The sequence below is a fragment of the Paralichthys olivaceus genome, chromosome 15, assembly GCF_024713975.1.
Source record: "Paralichthys olivaceus isolate ysfri-2021 chromosome 15, ASM2471397v2, whole genome shotgun sequence".
Classification (NCBI taxonomy): Eukaryota; Metazoa; Chordata; class Actinopteri; order Pleuronectiformes; family Paralichthyidae; genus Paralichthys; species Paralichthys olivaceus.
This window is the reverse complement of record NC_091107.1, coordinates 12,731,851-12,752,041: the sequence shown is the minus strand read 5'-3', so window position 1 is coordinate 12,752,041 and position 20,191 is coordinate 12,731,851. Positions and strand designations below refer to the sequence as shown.

General features: G+C 41.5%; 2 protein-coding genes across 13 annotated transcripts; one reads left to right on the top strand and one right to left on the bottom strand.

The window, feature by feature from the left end:
* LOC109628745 (bromodomain-containing protein 8-like) lies at positions 1-12,061 on the top strand. 12 transcript variants are annotated; one of them, XM_069539536.1, is made up of 20 exons: positions 1-447; positions 824-920; positions 2,251-2,320; positions 2,443-2,492; positions 2,627-2,749; positions 2,850-2,930; positions 3,056-3,120; positions 4,208-4,340; positions 4,649-4,840; positions 5,877-5,967; positions 6,326-6,475; positions 6,716-6,822; positions 6,987-7,470; positions 7,559-7,602; positions 7,712-7,980; positions 8,148-8,240; positions 8,359-8,427; positions 8,927-9,209; positions 10,383-10,427; positions 10,600-12,061. In XM_069539536.1, exons 6-20 carry the CDS (start codon positions 2,913-2,915, stop codon positions 10,657-10,659), a joined length of 2,103 nt encoding a protein of 700 aa, XP_069395637.1. In that variant the 5' UTR covers positions 1-447; positions 824-920; positions 2,251-2,320; positions 2,443-2,492; positions 2,627-2,749; positions 2,850-2,912; the 3' UTR covers positions 10,660-12,061. The 12 variants fall into 12 exon arrangements, 8 of the variants coding, with proteins under 8 accessions (XP_069395637.1, XP_069395636.1, XP_019941628.2 ...); XM_069539535.1 differs by having other exon boundaries at positions 3,056-3,141; XM_020086069.2 differs by having other exon boundaries at positions 3,056-3,141; positions 4,204-4,340.
* Positions 12,062-13,121: 1,060 nt separating this feature from the next.
* dnajc18 (DnaJ (Hsp40) homolog, subfamily C, member 18) lies at positions 13,122-19,698 on the bottom strand. Its single transcript, XM_020085955.2, has 8 exons — positions 19,002-19,698; positions 17,872-18,031; positions 17,479-17,624; positions 16,609-16,815; positions 16,297-16,409; positions 15,851-15,960; positions 15,570-15,742; positions 13,122-14,749 (listed from the first exon to the last, which is right to left on the bottom strand). Exons 1-8 carry the CDS (start codon positions 19,126-19,128, stop codon positions 14,625-14,627), a joined length of 1,161 nt encoding a protein of 386 aa, XP_019941514.1. The 5' UTR covers positions 19,129-19,698; the 3' UTR covers positions 13,122-14,624.
* Positions 19,699-20,191: the final 493 nt, after the last annotated feature.

The window sequence follows — 20,191 nt, the reverse complement described above, 5'->3', positions numbered from 1 at the left end:
ATTGAAATAATCATATTGACTGCTGAACAAACTCAGTGGATGAGGTTAAGATTATGTCCCAGGCCCCTCCGGGTTGTACCATCTTCGCTGTGGTGGTGGGCGTGTTCGAACAGCGGATCGCTTCAGTGATCTCGACATTAAACTCAGTTATTTCTCGACTGTCGAGGTTAACGCGAGATTCCTCCGACTGTCAACAAAGAAATCCCCGTGTAGCATTTAAGCTAGCTGCTCCATCCTCCAGTTTAAGACACGCAGAACGAGTGGGACTTTAACGCACAGCGGTGCTTCTGCGTGGAGAGAAAGAAAAAAAGCCTCCACTTCCCTCAACGTGACATTCACCGATGTCCACGTTTTCATGCCGGACCGTCGTTATCTGCTGGTCTGCGTCTGCACCGAGATGAATGGCATCATGTCGGGATGACAGGAAGATGGCAAACGGGGTTGGAAGTGAGTGTGCGGCGGGTGTCGGGTGCATGCTATCCGTTAGCGTCGGCCGGGAACGCCGCTAAACTTCCTGCGCGGCCGCCTCCTGGTTCTCCTGCAGGGGAGCAGGCGGCGATCAATGGCTGTCAGGACGAGTTGACACCTCTGTTTACACTCGTGTTAGCGGTTCTCCACCACGCTCCCCGTGTGCCGAAGACAATGAGGAGAGCTGGCATGGTGGAGGGCAGCTGTAGGTGCCAGAGTTCAGAGATTAACAATCCCGTAGATGCCCAGGATTAGCTGGCGAGTTATTCAACACGCGTGATGCACAGGCTTCGTGAAACCCCCTGTATTCAAAGTGTGTGTCGTTGTTGTGTCCATTTTTTTTCCACATCTGCAGAACACAAGCCGCATGTCATCGGACCAACGGAGCCATGGTCAGTGAGGGAGAAGCTGTGTTTGGCCACATCTGTCATGAAGAGCGGACACCAGAACTGGTACTGTTCCCAGATCAGTAGTTCTTTGTCTTGTGCAAAACCTTCTGTTTTGCATGCCTATGAGGTAGTCATAGGTGGTTTGAACATGAATAAACCTGTCAGGAGTCACATGCTGTATGGCAGTGTTTAGAGACAGGTAGATAGATAGTGGCTGACAAATACATTAATAATACCAACAATGAGAGTCACTGAATCAAGTGACTCACACAAAAATGAAAAAACACCAATAATGAAAAATCACTGGGTTAAAAACAGAATGAAGAGCAGACAAACAAATCACTAAGAAGCACCTGATCACAGATAGATAGATAGATAGATAGATAGACAGGCAGATAGATAGATAGATATACAGATAGATAGATATACAGATAGATAGATATACAGATAGATAGATAGACAGATAGATAGATAGATATACAGATAGATAGATATACAGACAGATATATATGCAGACAGATAGATAGATAGAAGATGCTTTTTTCATCCCTTTAGTGAAATCCAGCAGCTCACACAAAAATGAATAATACACTAATAATAAAAGTCACTGGGTTTAAAACAGAATCAAGCAGACAAAAAAATCACTACGAAGCTCCCTGATCATAGGTAGATAGATTTAATTATTTTGGGGGAGGACATACTAACCATAATGTTGCTTCATCCCTGCAGGCTTTAGTTTTGCATACTTGCATACATACATTTTTGCATGAATGCATAAATAAAATGCCCCCAAAAATAATAAAGTGTAAATGGACCGTGATTATATGGTGCTTTTATAGTTGCAGCGACCAATCAAAGTGCATTACACTACAAGTCACATTCACACACTGACAGCGCAGCCATCAAAGGCTGTTTGGGGTCTTCAGTGTCTTGCCCCAGAACACTTTGGCACGCAGAATGGAGGCGCTGAGGATCGAACCGGCCTTTTGGTTTGTGGACGACCTCCGCTACCTCCTGAGCCAAAGCCGCCATGACGGAATAGATTTAGAATCAAGAGGAACTGAGACAGAAAATAAAAATGATTTTACGACAGTTACTAGAGTGGCACTCACCAAAGATCTACCTCTGCCAAATGCCAATCGTCTCCTTAAATTAAACTGCACTAAATTGCACACACTCATAGATAGAGCAAATTGATAAAGAATGGGATAAAAAAATCTGTCCAGTAGTTTTTGCATAAACTTGCTTATAAACAATCAACAAACAGACGGACAGGGGTGAAAACATTACAGCCTCAGTGGAGGTAATAAAATAGGAAATAAATAATAGGATGTTGTGTATTAAATGTGGGTATCATCTCAGTTAATCATAAAAAATGTCTTCACCTCAACAGGGTATCTGTCAGTCGAGCCATCAAACCATTTGCAGAACCTGGGCGGCCACCTGACTGGTTCTCTCAGAAGGTACGACACAATCAGTATCCTATTCTGCTTTACAACGCGAAAAACAAACTCATGATCTTTGCAGGAAGTTTGCCACAGTATTATTATGTCCCGTCACAGAGCTAATCTTGTTCTCCTCACAGCACTGCGCCTCAAAGTACTCTGAGCTCCTGGAAGCAACAGACGCCCCAAAGTGAGCACACAAGTGACCTCGATCACGCTTTTGTAGACTTGCAAGCTTAAGTAGATGAGCTTTATACTGTTTGGCACATGCAGTATATGCCATAATCCAATGTTTTAAAGTAATAACAAATGTGTTAACTTCAGGAGGAAGCGTGGTGAGAAAGGTGAAGTGGTGGAGACGGTGGAGGATGTGATAGTGCGCAGGCTGACGACTGACAGGATCGCTGAACTAAAAAAGCTAATCAAAGAAACTCAGGAGAAGCACAGGTACGCAAGCATAGCTTTTAACAGCATGGACGTGTCGCTGTCAAAACAATGAAATAGTGTTGAGTTATAAACTGCGTGACTGAGATGTGTGTTTTCACAGGAAGCTGAAGAGAGAGGCTGAGCTGATTCAAGCAGGACATCTAGATTCCAAACTAGAAGAGCTATGGGAGGAAATACGGCAGTAAGAAACAAAACTTTCAGTTTTATACGCAATAATACAGTTAATTTCCTTTCCTATCGGTGAAGCTTATACATTACACAGTCTAATAACAAGCTAAATTAAATGATCTTATGTGTGTCTGTCAGGAAGAAGAAAGTGGAGGAGGAAGACGCAGAGTTGAAAAGAAAAAACACAGATGCTGCTTATCAGGGTATCTCCTTCACGTTGAAGGGTATTTTTCTTCCAGAGAGGGGTTGTGTTGTTTCACTTCAGCTGTTCAGTCTTCAGTGTTGTGGCCTGTTTGCTTTAAAGGTCCAGTTTGTAAGATTTAGGTGAAAGGGATCTATTGACAGAAATTGAATAGAAAAAAATAATCCCAGTGATGTTTTCACTAGTGTGTTTCATCTAAATTGTACATATTGTTGTTTTCTTTACCTGAGGATTGCCCCTTTATATTTAAATCCTTTTATTTACATCTGGAGCGGGTCCTCTCTACGGAGGACGCCATGTTTTTTACATTTGTCCAAACTGGACTCAAAAACTAAACACCTTTTGAGTTTTCATGACGACTGAAGACTACCACACGTTCTCCTTCATGTTCGGAAGGGGAGGGTGAAGGGTCTTCAGCTGCAACATGAAACTTCACCACTAGATGTCGCTAAATTCTACACACTTAATATTTAAATCTAGGGTTCGTAATCCTGGAAGAGCAGCTACACTTGCAACCGATACATCCTGCCCCCTCCCATCTGTCCTCTCGTCAAAGCTACGCACATGAAGTTGCACTGCCGGACGACTGCCAACTTTTCCAGGACTCGCTCACTAACTCAGATTATCGTCTCTGCTTCAGTTGTGTTTGTCTTGCCGGCTTGTGAGGACTCCAGTTATGTGCAGTCAGAGCAGGGGCAGGCAGATTGGTCCGTGACAGAGAGCTACGCCGACCAGTCATTTCATTCAGTCCGAATGAAATGACTGGTCGCGTTTATTACAAACTAATTTCTTTATTGATGGCCTTATCAGAACGTGAAGAGGATTTTCAACAAATAAGATAAAAAGTGTGCACCTGCCCTACCTTTAAGCTTTATCTTTTATTTGGCCTCAGCCAAAAGCATATAAGATTTTAGAGGCGGAGGATTTTACTGTGTTATTGAAACATAGTGCAGATAATACAAACTGTACAGGAAAAAATAACTTTGGACTGAACATTTTCTCACTACACAAGTCAAAGAGTTGAACATTAGATTTTATGTAACTGATGAGAATCTTTTCTCCTCGCTGCCCCTCTCTCCTCCAGCCAGACAGGTGGCAAAGGGCACAACCAAGCGAGTGCCCGACGTGTATTCGCCCTCAGGCTGCGGCTCCCCAAGCCAGGAGTTCTCACCAGGTGACCCCCTCGAGAGCTTGACTCTGGATCTTGGATCTATTAAAAATGTGAGTCTCTGAAGGTTCAAGGGTAGTGAGGTTTTTTTTTTCTGCACCTCCTCTTGAGACATTTCAAAGCAAGAGTTTGTTGATGCTGGCTCATATTAGGGATTTCTGTCCTTTATTGTAACTTGGCAGCACTAAGACATTAGACTATAACTTTATCAATCATCATTCAGAAAAGGATCTAATATTCCTGACCATTCCCTCAGGGGAGGCAGAGACACATTACAGACTCTCACAGGTTGAGCGATAAAAACATTCTCGGGTCGATCTGTGAATAATAAATTCACTTTTCACTCTCCCTCTGTATCTAGGCTTCGGGATCGGCCAGGTTCATGACATTTTCAGAGTCTTCTGGACTTGGTATTGAAGACATCAACCAGGCGTCACTTCTGGACGACCTCACCCAAAAGAAACTCCTGTGCCAGAAAGCCACACCACCGCCGTCTCCACTCCTGTCAGAGTTACTGAAGAAAGGCAACATCTTGGCCTCTAATTCCAGACTGGTATGTTGAGAGGACTTAACGGGTGTCATTTGTAGTTACGGTGCATTTAGGATGCATTTAAACATATTGTCTTCCACTCTTCTTTGTGGTTTTGTTCAATGTAGTTTGTTTTTCCAGTTGTATTGAGATTAAAACATATTTAATTCGGAACACATTATTGCTATTATTTTTGGGCTTTAACCAGCCAGTGATATTTAATATTTACTCATTCCACCCAATGTCGTGTCCTATATCCTAGTGTGATGTTGGAAACAACTCCTGCAGCTGTCTGGCTAGTTCGGAAATGCAGCTTTTGTAAACTACGGTCCAAAGTTGTGGAACAGACCGCCGCCATGAGAGAAACTGGTTCATCTTTAAAAGAAAACTTAAATCATTTCTCTTTATTTCAGCCTTTAACTATATCTTGCACTCACACTACTGCTTTCACTTCTTTTTTTCAGTTTTTTGTCTTTATTTCCTTGTCTTTTGAATGTCATGTTCTTATGTCACTTAAAATATGTTCTCTTTATAAACATGTGTTTATTTTTATTAACATGTTTTTATTTGTATCTATATTGTATGTAAAGCACTTAAAGCTGCATTTCTTGTATGAAAGGTGCTCGACAAATAAACTTTATTATTATTATTATTATTAATAATAAATAGTATTCATTTACCATCAGGGACAGTTGGGGAGATAGTGACCATTGTTCCTGACCAAAAACCACAAGGCTGTAAATATATATATATATATATATATATGTATAAATCCAGTTTCTTTTCTCTTGAAACCTCTTGTGCACTTGTGAAATCCCAACAAAAGAAGTTTGCAGATCTTTGCCTCACTACATTCCTGTGAAAATGTTTCTGGTTTGATTAGCAGTGCTATCTGTACCTAAATTAGACAGTCAAGAGTAGAATTTATAGGCTTTCAGGCATTTACAAAATTATGTAGCATACATACAAAACCTACTTTGACATATTTTGCGATTCAGAAACCTTTTCCTGGTAATATGGGCAGGAACATAAAAACTGTTTGTATGTGTTTATATGACAGATTGGTGATGGTGACGTGTCCTCTGGTAATATGATCGCAGCACATGACTTGCAGCTGGCTCTGCCGAGTCAACCTCTCTCTCAGGCAACAGGTACGGATACCGTCTTTGATTTGTATTCATTACTGATAAGACTCATGTATCACATTTTAGTCCTGTATATATAGTTAATTTCCTTTATATAAATCTACAAACAAAATTCATGTAAAAATGAAAATAGATTTAATTCCAGTAAAGACTGGTGGAACACTAGTAGAAGCTTGTTTGGCAAAAGGGTTGAATACTCAGTATTCTGTCTTTATGGTTTTACATTTGTTATTTTTACTCCTTGAATGCTAAATGTATGTATTCTTTCTATATCAGCATGCTAACTGTAAGTTAAGCCTTCACTGCTTCCCCTGTCCTCTGCATCATGTGTGTTTATGAGTGTGTGTGAATGTTTGCTCTCCAGGTGCCCCGATGTTGTCTCGTCTCTTGGAGGCGGGTCCCACGCAGTTATCTGCTCCATTAAGTTTCATGGTCGGCACCAACTCCGTCTCCAGCGCTCCTCTATCGGCTGCCTCTCTTCTTCCTGTTGACTCCACAGCCTCAGCGAGTACAGGTCTGTCCGCAATGATCAGTATCCAAACCACCTTGTGCTCAATCCAAAGGCCTAAACCGATGCACATCTTTAAAATCACCTGTTTTGTAGCTGCAGAATAAGGTTTCACACCCTCACTTTGTCTGCCACTCCCTTTAAAACTATGTTTTACGAACTGCTACTGTTGCTAGTCTAAAGCTGTATTTTGAAAAAGAAAAACTTGAAAATGAGTTATTCTTATGCGATTGTTTGTCTCTGCAGAGGACAAAGGGTCAGGTCTCTGTGAGGAAGACGAGACAGTGTCCTACATGGGAGATGAGCTGGACCTCAAGACTGTGGGGGACATTATTGCCATCATTGAAGACAAGGTGCGAGAGGAAGAAGTATTACATATTCACAGAATTTTACAATCTGCATATTTTCATTTTAGTTGCTAATCCTGGGAGTTTACTCACTGCTGAGATCTGGGTACATGGGACATGGTAAAAACATGTCAAATATTCTCTGATGCATCATTTCTCTTCTTCTACAGGCCGATGAAGCTGCTGATGCTTTGGATGCTGCTGCAGTCGAGGCTGCTCTGTCCCTGTGTGAGGAGAATGGCCACGCTCTGGTGTCTGGTGCCTGGGAAGCTGGGCCTTTCCAACCCCATGACTCCCACCACATAGTGCCCACAGGGGTTCCACAGGCATCATCTCTTCTCTGTAGCCTGGAGGGGAAGACAGACGTGTCAGAAGTCCAAGATGAGACTTCAGCTTCACTCTCTTCTCTGTGCAACACTCAAAATCACTGTCTCTCAGTGTTCCCCATGGGATTAAGAAGTGTTCCTCTCAGCTGCTCGTCCTCATTCAACTCGAAGAGTTTGGAGCACTGCCCCGCTGGAGCACCTCCAAGGCCTGAGGCCATGAGAGAAACTGGAAAGATGATGCACACGAAAAGCCAAATGACCTCGGATGTTGCCATAAAACGTGAGAGTGAGAAGTGGGCACAGCTAAGACCTAATAAAGCACATAGAGGTATGCACAGCCACATGTAAATGTACGTTTTCTCTTGCTTCATTACATGCAATTTGAAAGATAATGTTCATCTTCACTATCTTTGCAGAATTGGTATTAGAAGATAGATCACTGACAGAAAGGCATCCAAAGGTAAAACTCCTGACGAGGACAGAGCAAACATGAAGCTTTGCAGCGGTCAAGCAGTAAAGCTTAATTTGAAGGTTTGTTTTAATCTCTGCATTTGTCTCCATCTTTGCAGGTGATGAAGGCAGAGAATGGAATCAGTGGTGGGCGAGGAGAGAGTGCCTCAAGGTCTAGAGAGGACAATGAGATCAACGGGCCAGACGTGGGCGGAGAGGAGGAGGGCGATGGGGTCGAGGGATTCTTGTCAGAGCCGGACGGCGACATGGATCTCGAGCCCGCGGCCAGTGAGAGTGAGGACGGATACAGCCTCCACACAGCGTCCTCATCTCTGCAGCTCCACACGACTGCAGACTCCATCCCCAGCAGCCCGGCCTCATCGCAGTTGTGAGTGAAAGTCATTCAGAGAGATGGTGCTTTTACTGTAGTGTGAGCAGAATGCTTTTAATTTCTGTCAACACATGACTTGAATTTGTTCCATCTTGTGATCAGGTTCTGCTTGATAATACTTTCTGTTTGTGCTACCTTCCCTCCTATAAACCGGTATTGTGCAGTTCTGTGTGCAGCGAGGACCTAGAAGCACTACAGGCTCACAAGATCTGGAAGAAAGCCATTATGCTGGTGTGGCGTGCAGCAGCCAATCACAGGTCAGAACTCGTAACAATAACATTAGCCACTGATGCTCGGCCTCTTTTACACAGTAGTGTCCATCTAGATTCTTAGTTCAATACTTAAACAGATTTAACTGATGTCAACCTGTTGCAGGTACGCTAATGTCTTCCTGCAGCCAGTAACAGATGATATTGCACCTGGATATCACAGTATTGTGCAAAGGTAAGCATGACATATTTTTTGCTGTGGTCATATTTTGTTTTAAGACTATTTTCCATTGATCATTTTTACAGTGGTTCCTTTTCATTTTGCATGTGCAGAGTGATGATTCGAAATTACAAATATGTAAAGTTAAGTCACTAAGATTTTTTTTATTTCTGAATGGCATTAGATTATTGAAGCTGCTTTCAGACATGCATGTGTTGTCCGCAGTGGAATCTATACGTCATGTCCTTCCTCCTGAATGCTCTACACAGACATCACCCCTCGCCTGAATGTTCTGGACATTTTCCTGTTGTTGTAGACGCGTCTGACCCGGACAATTTCCTGCTGCGTTCTTCATATGGGAAAGACAAACTCTAGAAAATGTACAGACCCAATTTGTCTGATATAGTCCAGAGTTAATGTCTGAAAACAGCTTGACATTAACCAATCAGAAGCCTTCAGCAGCTCACGACAGACTGAACTGTCTCTCCATCCCTCTTTCTTTCTTCTCCTACAGGCCCATGGACCTGGCCACCATCAAAAAAAACATAGAGACTGGTTTGATCCGGACGACCGCCGAGTTCCAGAGGGAAATCATGCTGATGTTTCAGAACGCTGTGATGTACAACAGCCTGGATCACGACGTGTACCACATGGCGCTGGAGATGCAGCGCGACGTCCTGGAGCAGATTCAGCAGTTTCTAGCCACCCAGCTCATCATGGAGACGTCAGAGGCGGGTATCAGCGCCAAGAGTCTGAGGGGCCGTGAGAGCACACGCAAACAGGACTCGACTGACAAGGTGCTTCACTAGAATTTTGACAAAAGCAGAGAGTACAGAAGAAGAGACAAGGGTGAGACAACAGGCTGACTTAAAGGTAGAGGAAAGTGAAGCATAACTAGATCTGCTGGCCATTTTCCAAAGTGTGACATGGCGTCCTGTCAGGTAGCCATTGGTTTTTGCTATGAAGAGTCAAAACCTTCCAAGATTTTAAACCTAGATCATTTTCCACAGTGAAAAACCTTTTCGGTAAATATTGTCTTTTCATATGGTTCGAATTTTCAGTTAATGAATGCAAAACTTATTTTGGCAAGTTCACTGGTCAAATCGGATTTATCTTGGAAGGTATGACTGTTCAAAGAAAACTGAAAAATAAATTGCTCAGTCATGTATCTCAAATAAGTCTCAGCCCAAGGTTGACTGCAAAATAAGAAATGTATTTTGAAAACATTTGTTATACTTTGGAAAATGGTGAGTGTTAATGTAAGAATGCAATAATGTAAAGGACATTACTGAAAACTATTTACCAAAGCAAACTATTGTTTTCATCTCATTTCACAACAGTATGAAAATGAACTGGCTCTTGACTGATGAGTAGCTATTAATATTTAGTTTTTTGTCAGTGCCTTATTTTTCCATGTGAAGAGTGGCTGATGTTGCACATAGAGATGAATAAATACATTCATAGTCCTTAAATTAACACAATAATTAAAAAATATACATCTGTATACTTAGATATTTTATACATTCAATAAAACACCATAATGCAGGATCTGAGCCAAAATCTTTATTTCCAGTTAGTTGTTTGAGCAACATAATATACAAAACATTTTCATTGTGTACTGTTGTGAACTAAAACCAGTAGTTGGCTGAAAGGTAGAAGATGATTGTATAACTTCCTGCTGTGCTTAAAAAATTAGTTGAAAGAATAAATGTCTGTAGAATATGTTAAAGATACACATAACGTGTGGATAAGTCGTTCAAATGCAGTGCAGTGAGGAATGAAAATGTTGATTTAAAATGGCCATAAGGTAATGTGCTAATTTATGAAAGAAACGTCTGTTCTAATAGTAGCTCTCTTAAAGCTCAGCTCAACATTTCCCTCGCACTGAATCTACTGCGTTCATCTTTCTTTCTTGCTCTTGAGACTTCCACTGAGTCACAGCTCTGATGTGCATCATTTTCCTCTTGCAGGACACTGTCTCCATGTCTTCTCCTGCCTTCCTCCTTTCTCTTTTTGTAAGTACTCATCCTGAAGCCTGTAAAACTTTTACTTTCTTTCCTTTTTTCCCTGAAGCAAACAGAATTAAAACCCCAATTTTTAAAAACTGAGAAAACTAGAGCTGAAGTCTGAAGAGCTACACAGCTTCTATCAAATGTAGTCAAACAGGATGCTTTTCCTCTCTTCTAGGATGGAGGCACCAGGGGGCGCCGTTGTGCCATAGAAGCTGACCTCAAGATGAAGAAATGAACGTTGAGTATGAACATTTTGCCTGTGCATCCGTGCGTCGGACTGAAAGGTGTGATACCGTAAGACTGAACTTTATCCTCTGACAGTTGCACAGATTCTCACTCTGCATAATGTGCAGTGTGACCTTTATTTGCACTCTTGATTATATGGGTAGACTGAAATGTGGAGAAGATCCTTTACTCTGAGACAGCCATAAAGACATGGATTACATACTGTGTAATCCCAGATTACAATGGGACGTTCAGAAAGACTAGGTCAAACCCTCCGTAGACGTAGCTACAGATCACTCAGACTTAGCCTGCTTTGAATTTCATCAGGTTACATAAGCGAAGAAGGAAAGTTCCTCCTCGTCTCCAAGTGAGCTGAAAATAAATCTGCAGGAGGAGGCCTGGTTCGACTCCAGATCAGTGTGCTTGATTTTGATCTCATGTAAAACCAGAGGCCAAAGACTCTCATTAATCTAATTTCTGATCAGTCTGAGCCCTGAAGGGTTTCAAATATAAACACTTTCATTGCTCTTATAAAATATTTTCCTTTTTAATTTTAAAACTTCAAAATGTTTGTGATGAGTTGATTTTATTTGTGGTACACTTCCTGTGAAATGGTACCTCCATGCATTCTCTCGTTGTTTACAGTGTTTTTGAAAAAGAAAAAAATTAACTGTCATGTTAAGAATCTGTTTTGTGAACTTTCAAATGTTGAAACAATAAAAACTGTATTAAGTGCCCCGAATCTACGATGTTACGCTTGAATTGGATTAAAAAAAGTCCACAGTGCCAACTCAAAAACCCCCCCCACACCACTGCAGTAACTTGCAATTTAACTTTGATGTTTAAGAAATGTTTTTTTGTGCAAAAATTCCTTTGGGGAGTCTGAGTTTTTATATCTATTTTTTAAAATGTGTCTGATTTGCCTAATTTGTGATCAGTTTACTGTACGTCAATGGGGGAGCAGATTTTCCTCTGGGTTGGGTTTGGGAGTTTTTTATCTGTATTGCACAAAACTGTTCAGTTACATGAGCATTGCAAGAAAAATAAGTTACATCTGTTGTTTCATATACCTTTTCTTTTTTAAACTGTTGTTACTCAGTACTGTGGTTGTACAAAGAGGAGACAGCACCTTCCACAAAGCTGCCACTCTGGTGTTATAACAAAGGACTTGTCCATATTAGGTTTTGTTTCATCATGTTCAGTGTTATGTAAATTGGCCTTATCAATAAAACTTCATTCATAGTTTTTATTGAACCAAAGCCAATTCATTAACAGGATGCTACTTAATGATGCCTTGTTGTTGTTGCTGTCTACCACTTTGTCCTCACTCATTTCTGTTAAGTCCAATACATTGTGTCCATGTTTTCATCTCCACTGTTGTTGCAAAGTGAAATGATAAATGCTCCTCTACAGTCCAGCCTCAGTATTTCTTCAGTTACACTTTTTGTTGTTCGGGTTTTTGGCTTCATCACATTTAAATTGAAATACATTTTCAGCTTTAATTTAGGTATGTTCACACCAGTAGGTTCTGTGTGGGAGTCATTGCCCTTTTTACACAAGGTGCCCAGTCTGCAGTGCTACTTCAGGTTTGTTTCGCATTTGTGTGTCATGTTCAATGTTTGAAAAATCTAACATTTTGCAGGCATGCACTGGATAACTAGAACAGCAAGTCAAAGTGCTCTCCAGAATGAAGGCATGTTTCCATTGAACCACGGGACTTACTACAAGATGCAAACATCTTGTTCACCTTAAATACAGAAAACATTTTTACAAAGGAACCAGTGAAGTTGTGGGAAAATTAATGGTATCAAAATCATGCTTCTCTATAGGGAGAGAGGAAAGTGGAGAAACCCCAATGCCACTCATCTCTTTTGCAAGGTGGTAGTTTTAAAAATGCACCAAAATTTCTTGAGCCAAATGTCATCATCCAGCAGGTAAACAATCTTAATATGGCTGAAGAAAACCAAGAACTTTTCAGGCTGAGGTGACGTAAAGTCAGTCATTGACCTGATCTTAGTCAGATTCCACTTACTGAGGACTAGGCAGTGAAGCTCTGGGAGAAAATCAACAGGGAGGGCAACGTCAACTGTCTGTGGGTCAAGGTCTTAAGGATTTAGGAAGTATGATGATCTTGTTTGACTTTACGTGCACCTGTCTGGTTACTTTTGAACCCCAAAACTTAGGGCACTATGTGTTGAGAGGCCTCAATCTCCCTCTGATTCCAGTTTATAATGTCAACCAATTGACATTAAAGTTGAGACTTGACTTTTGCAGTATCTATTATTTTACTTCAATTCTGAATGTGCTGAAGCTCGCTCTGAAAAACGAAATGTGTAGCTGTCAGACAGTTTCACATACTGTTCAGATGCCCGTGTCACCTGTATATTTAATTTACCTGCTCAATAATGTGACCAGACACATTAGACACTGTGACAAACCAACCATAGAATCACACATGAACAAGTCAAAGCATCTTCTGGATACACGTTTAATTTTCTGGTACTTTTGGTTGAAGTGTACAACCACACTGACTGATACCAAAACCTGATCTGTGTGTGTGTATTACAGTTACAGTTTGACATGTCTGTAAGTTAGTGGCCCTGAATACTCTTTTAGTAACATTTAGTGTCAGTAGTCATGAGTGTGTTCACCGAAACAAAACAAAAAAATATGCAACTAGTAACACTCTCTCACAAGGATGCATGCAACAGTAGTGACATGGAACACAAGAGTAAATATGAACGTAAAAGTGCTTGAGGTGAACCTGAATCTTTCACAAATACGACAACAGCTAAGGCAGTTTGGCAGTCGTAGTGCACAGCGACGAGTATTCATGTCTGTTGAGGGTTTGATTTAAAGAATTAAAGTTAACTTCTCAAAGTTAGTGTCCTACTCATGACAAGACGAGTAAAAGTCACAGTTCTGTTTCCTAGCTGTGGGACTAACTGTTAATACTGTTCGGATTTTAAAACAAAATCTTTTTTTCATATAAAACATTATATAAATAAAAAGGTGCAGGGTTTATAAAATATTTAGAAATTTGAAAAGCAATTTTTTTTTCCTGGCACAAAATTTAAGCTTGTGCATGGTTTCTAAAAAGAAGGTATTGCATGACAATTAAGCCCCAGTTACATCAAAGGTGCACCAGAGGGAACTGTGCGCATGACTGTGTGTGTGTGTGTGTGTGTAGGTGTGTGTGTGTAGCTAAACAACCGAACACATATGGAAGCAGTCGTGGGAGGAGCAGGAAGCTCTACTGTAGAAGAAAGCTCACTTTTTTTGGCAGAATGCATTAATCAGAAATATGTGGTTGTGTTTTGAAAAATTATTCTCTGCTGTGTGCTCTTTTATTTCTATAGTGCCAGAGGTCAAATTGCCTGATTAACCACAGTATCCTTTCTAACATCTGATTTGTCTTCTCTATCACGTCACAGTACAGAAGCTCTTCGATTTCTTTTAAGACGACAGTATTATTTAAATTATTGTTCTTAGTTACTTCCAACAAAAAAATAACATGAGACAAGATGCTCAGTAGTAACATTCACTCAGTTAACTATTAAATAAATACCTAAGATTAAAGCGAGGACACAAAAACATTAAAGAAAATAAATAACTACAAAACCTAAACAAATAAAACATGTGTGAACATACAACTGCTTTCAGAACCCCAAAGGGAGACTTGGTGTGTCATGCCATTTCTATAAGAAAGTTTAAAGGCTCTGACACATCATACACACTGCCACAGTGAGTCTGCACGCAATGCTGCTACCATCAGACAGCCGACATGCAACTCTTCATTTCTACCGTCCAACAGGAGAGAAGGCACATTGTTTCCAGTGGCATCATCTCCCACTGACTGCACTGTACCCACAGAGATTTCTTTACAAAGTGGCCAGATTGGATAAATTACACCCTTCAGTAATATGCACGGTTGTAAAGTCTGTAAAGAAACGTGCTCTGCTCTCAAAACAGTCCTCATTTGCCTCTTTGACGGCCAACCAGTCGATGCAGCTTCTCACAGTGGTCCAGCCTCATGGACTCTGCCTTCTGCTTTAAACGCTCATCCCGGTAAAGTTGTCCGAGGTTTGCCAAGTCGGACTCTGAAAAGGAGACAAAGAAAGAAAACTATAATTATTTTACACTTCAGAGAATAGAAATCTGGTTATCGGAGCGATACGGCTTCGTCACACCTGAAAGTCTGGACCACGGTTCATGTCTTTGTCACATTATATGGGCTGCATCTGCCTATACTTGACATTGACAGATTTGTAAACGGACGTGTGTCTGATGTCAGCGTGCAGTCAATTTAGCAGGAGCTAGTCTTTCCATTTGAATGGAGAAAATGAATGAATCGGTACATTCCCTAATTTCGTTACGACAGAAATATCATTGTGGCAACAACTTCAGGCACAACACTCAACACTTGTTCCAACGTTGAAATGAACCTCCTCGTCGTTTCAACATTATATAGTCGGAGGCGAAGACAGCAAGCAATCCTTCGAGCTGCTTCCGCTGCTACTTCTTCTTCTATTGTTTATTGCTGTCTCAACATCCTGCAATTGGTCCAAAAGTTTAATGAACCAAACTATAGTTCATATTTATGTGGACTGAGACCACCTCTTTTGGGTGGGACTGTGATTCGACGAACCTTTCACACCTGATATTTTGGTTCAGACTAAAATGAAAAGTCCAAAGGTCTGGATCAAACAACTGGGGGGTTAAATTTAAAGACCCTCACGCGCATCTGTACAGCGATTATGATGTTATAACCAGCAGCCATGTTCAACATTTACAAAATCCACCTGCTAACACCTCTAAACCTCTATCACAGGAAACAATATAAAGAGATTTTACATGAATCATGAATTCACTGTAACTAAAATAGGCTCCTCGTCTCAGCCCAGTGAGCTGCTCACTTACTCTGCTGTTTCTCTTTCCAGCAGCTGTTCTGCAGGTGTTCAATATAGTCACTCTCAATTGTTTTCTCGAGTTCATCCAGCTCCTCTCCGCGGTACTCCTTCTCAAAACTTTTATCCACGTAGTAGGGTACGCCCATGTGCTGAGTTTCCCTGGACACCACCAGCCCCAAGGCCCTGAAACCCAACCACATCATTTGCATGTATTCAGTGCAACAATGGGGGGGACCCAAGTGGTTTTATTTAAATGTCACAGAGGTATCGCTGATGCTGCGGCAGACTCACGGCTTATAGAAGAGACTGTAGGGCGGGGTACTGGCCATCATCTGAGTAAACACTGATATGAGGATTAGCACAAGTACGGGGAGAAGCTGCAGGAGCGCTGTGAAGGTGTTCTGTGGGAAGAGAAAATCAGCACAGATTACAAAGCATGTAATACTTTATGTAGGCCGCACTGATACTCTGTGTTCATGCCAGCGTGGTACTGCTGTGTCTTTGAAGCTAACTGTGACGTTACACGGCAGTCAAAGCACTTTGGTTATGAGTCAAGTAAATGAGTGACATTAAATAAATCGTTATGGACTGCAGCCATGTTAAAAGCATGATCAAAAACCTCATTTCACCACAGTTCTCCACTGCAAACTAATGATAAGAATCTCCACAAGAGGATCATAATATAACACTGTGGCTGTCTAAAAGGGATTTATCTTTTTGTTTAGTGAGTCACTGACCTGACTCTGGTTGTCTTCCACCACCTCCTCGCGCCTTTCATAAGCACGTCGACGACGAGGCTGATAGAACTGAGAGTAGGAGGCTCCCTGGTTGGTGTACACGTGGATGTTTCCTGTGGAGAGAGACACACAGTTCTAGAACATCTACACTTGCAAACAAGACAGCAGATAATATTTGTAGATAACAGCAACAATCAAAAAACAAGACGGACAACAATAATAATAAATACTATCACTAATAATAAAAGATTTACTGCTTTTATTTTTTTATTATTAAATCAAAAATCCCTCACGTCTCACTGAGCCACTTACCTGTGGGAAACCTGCCTCCAAAGAAAATGTTGAAGAGCTCCTCTGGAGAAATGTCGGCCTCAAAGTCTCTGTTGAAGCTTCGGTAGTGTCCGTGGCGACTGTGGCTGGATTGTTGGGGTGTGTTTGAAGCTGCAGACTGGTCTCCATACTGATCATACTGTTGCCTCTTTTCTGGATTGCTCAGTACTGCATATGCATTTCCTATTGCTGTTGGGAGAGAGAGGGATAAAGCAGAATATACCAATCAATGATGCTGCAACATGACAATATGTATTGATTTTCCACTACTTGGTGAATGATCATAGTTTATGAGATGAGAATGTATACAATGATGTATACAGATACAGTCATTGTATACAATGATTCTCATGCAAGTTCTGAAGTTATAAGATTTATTTTCTGATTTCTTATTTATTGATATTATTGGCAACGTACATCAGAATTCAGATTTGTCTGAGTTATGACTTTGAGAAGCTGTATGAAGTTGGACCTAAATTTGCTGATGTGTTGCATTACTGCTGCCTGTAACTGCTGACTGCTCTTGTTTTCAGAAAACCGACACGAATTTGTCCCTTTCACCTTGTGCAGCATCTTTTTATCATGTCTCTCTTTGAAACTAAGCTCAAAACAGAATTCATAAACATGATTAAAACTGGTCAAATAAAGTGACCAAGCTTCGAGCATCTGCCCTGCTAAAGTTAGTTTAAACAAGATACAACAAGCATGAGAATGCTGCTCTTGAACTGACTATGATGTCAGCCTTTGGTAAATGGTGTTTAACTGAGAAAAAAAAATTAGATCAGTTGAATTTTTGCATTAAATGAGAGCAATGCTCAACCCAGTCACACAAAAAAAGGTGTTTGGCTAAACCTTTGAAAGCATCTGTGGCTCCCGGGGCGAAGTTCTTGTCAGGGTGAAACTTGAGGGCCAACTTCCTGTAAGCCTTCTTCAAATCTTCATCGCTGGCATTTTTGGGAACACCAAGGATTTCATAAAAATCCTTGCAATTCTTTATCCTGCAACAACAATAAGTAATGTTAGTGAACATATTCACGTGGTAGTTACATGTAGATTTACAGAGAGCCCCATCCAACAGTCAATATTATATCTACATGCACTGATCCAAAAGCTGATACTGGAAAACCTCACCATTAACATGTTGGCAGCTGGGAACAGCCACAGTTAAATGTTGCTGAGCAATGACAGAGATCAGACTCTCATGAGTGTGAATAACAAATGTGAAATAATAGAGTCCCCGTTCACCTGAGAACGCCCTGCCGTTGATCCTCCGTGTAGCTCTTCTTCTCGTCACCACTTGCTTCACCATTTCGGATGTCCTCGTCCCTCCAGCCTGTTGGAGGGGGCATGTGGTTTGTTTCGGGGGCTGCACTGCTTCCATTCCTTACAATGGCATCTATCAGCACTACAGACAGAGAAGAGTGTCTCACTTCAGTCGACAATTCAGATGGAAAGAACATGCACAATGAACAGAAGTCCACTTGTTAATTCATCATTCATCCTCTCTCCCGAAACCCATATTTATAGTATGAGCAGAGTGATATTGACCAACAACAAAAAGTCTTCCATTGCACAATATATGCAAAATCACATCGACTGTGACATTTACTGCCTCGTGCATGTTGTGTTCACAGGACCTAAATAAATCTATTCAAGGTTAAGGTTTTATTGCATCTCGCTGGATATTAAAGACAAATTACAAAATTATTTAGGTTTAGGGGCTTAGTTTCAGCCTAAGTATGAAAATGAGTGTGACTTTCCAGATTCAGAAACTGTCAGTGCTATTGGTGAGGGGCCACCCACCTTAGATTAGAGGGTCTCAACATTTCCTTTACATTTTCACACATATATATATTCATATGTACATATATCATTTTTACTGACTCTGCATAAGCATTAGCCCTTCAAGTTCCAAGATGATTTAAAACACAAGGTGGCGCTATGAGCCATGTTTCACCCATATATGTAGATTTATTTTAATACATTAGGTAGTAAGTGTGATATTAAAACCAGCATTGATGTGTTTCATCAAAGATCAGTTATATAATTTAGTTTACAGCAGTTTACAGAAACACGTGTACCTGCAGGATCTTTTTAGATAACAGGTGAGAATAATTTATTCAAACTTTTCACACAGCGCCTCCTTACTGTCCGCCTGTGAACTGCAGCAGGGGAGCAGTAATAAATCCCAGCAGTGGCCTGAACAAACAGCATTGATCAATGATACATTTATACTGGAAAGCTTATTTCCCCCCAATCTGAAAATAACAATCCCCTGTGTGCGTCCTGAGCTGAGGGAACCTGTGGATAAGTCAGTCACTGGAGCTGGGTTAGCTTGACATTACGGTGCAGCGTTAGCAGGCGGCTAATGTTACCTCTGGCCCGGGTGCTGGGGTAAATATTCTGGGCTTCGTGCAGCAGCTGCAGCGCTCGGTCCTTCCGCCCTGACCGCAGACACAGCTTGGCCTTCTCTATCAGCCGGTCCGCTTCTGCTTTCTCCATGTCCCCGGCACGTTACTGGGGCTGTTCGGCCCACACTGGTCGCTGTCTGCGGAGCTCTGTCCCCGGTGCAACGTGCGTCAATGCGACCATACGGCGACGCGGCCCGGGTTAGCCGATTAGCTTAGCCTTCTGACGGCTGCGTAACGTTAGCTGGGTCCGAGGCTGCGGGAGCTCACTGTCCGAGGGGCAGACGATGGTGGAGGGTGTCAGGCGGAGAACAGGCCTGCAGCTGAGCCATGGTTCGAAGAGATGTCGGTCTAAGGACGGGTCGTTAGGAAGACTTGTTTTGTTTTTAGATTCCGCTGAGTTTAAAGGGCCACAGCTGACAGACACTGAGCCACTGGAGCTGTGACGACACGAGGAGACAACGCGTCATTTCCTTCGGAGTGAGGTCTGAAATCTTTCTGTTTCATCGATATTTTCTTGTCAGTCGAAAACACCCAGACAAAAGAGTGTTTTTGAGTATTCACTGGCTCGATGGTGTTTTTGAGGTCTGGAATCTCCTGAAAACCTTGTTCTGACAGTTACTCACCTGGATTTGTGTTTGTCAGCGAGTGAGGCATGTGTCTAATAAAGCTGCTGCTGCATTTAAGGTATTTTGCTTGTGATTAGTGGTGCAGTGATTATGAAGCCTGCACACTGGAGTCACTGTATCAAGGTGGCACTTATGCATGCACTTGACCAATCGTGAGTTCCTCAGTTACGTCAATCATGATTTTTCACCTTGTTTTATAATATCAAATGAGTACTTAATACCAAACTTAGTGGTCAAATGAGCAATCCAACATACTTCACTGTGGTGAGAACTACCTAAAATAACAGAAACCATCTGTAAGAGAAAAATATTTGATGAGTTTTTCTTTAACTTTATTTTCTGAAATGTCCCTTCCACTAATATGGAGGAGGCAAGCTTATAGTGCAACCAGCCACCAGGGGGCGAACAAGACACTTCCATTTTTGGGTCCATCTTTAGTCAGTCTATGCAGTGAGTTATTCATCCATCCATCCATCCATCTATCTGTCCATCTATCTATCTGTTTATCTACTGATACAGAGATCAGGT

Coding starts and splice junctions, on each gene's coding strand:
- LOC109628745 (XM_020086069.2), top strand. CDS start 402: ATGGCATCATGTCGGGATGACAGGAAGATGGCAAACGGGGTTGGAA. Junction 448..823: donor GATGGCAAACGGGGTTGGAA/GTGAGTGTGCGG, acceptor CCACATCTGCAG/AACACAAGCCGCATGTCATC. Junction 8,428..8,926: donor TATCACAGTATTGTGCAAAG/GTAAGCATGACA, acceptor CTTCTCCTACAG/GCCCATGGACCTGGCCACCA.
- dnajc18 (XM_020085955.2), bottom strand. CDS start 19,128: ATGGAGAAAGCAGAAGCGGACCGGCTGATAGAGAAGGCCAAGCTGTGT. Junction 17,625..17,871: donor CAACGGCAGGGCGTTCTCAG/GTGAACGGGGAC, acceptor TTGTTGTTGCAG/GATAAAGAATTGCAAGGATT. Junction 15,961..16,296: donor TGGAAGACAACCAGAGTCAG/GTCAGTGACTCA, acceptor CTCTTCCCACAG/AACACCTTCACAGCGCTCCT.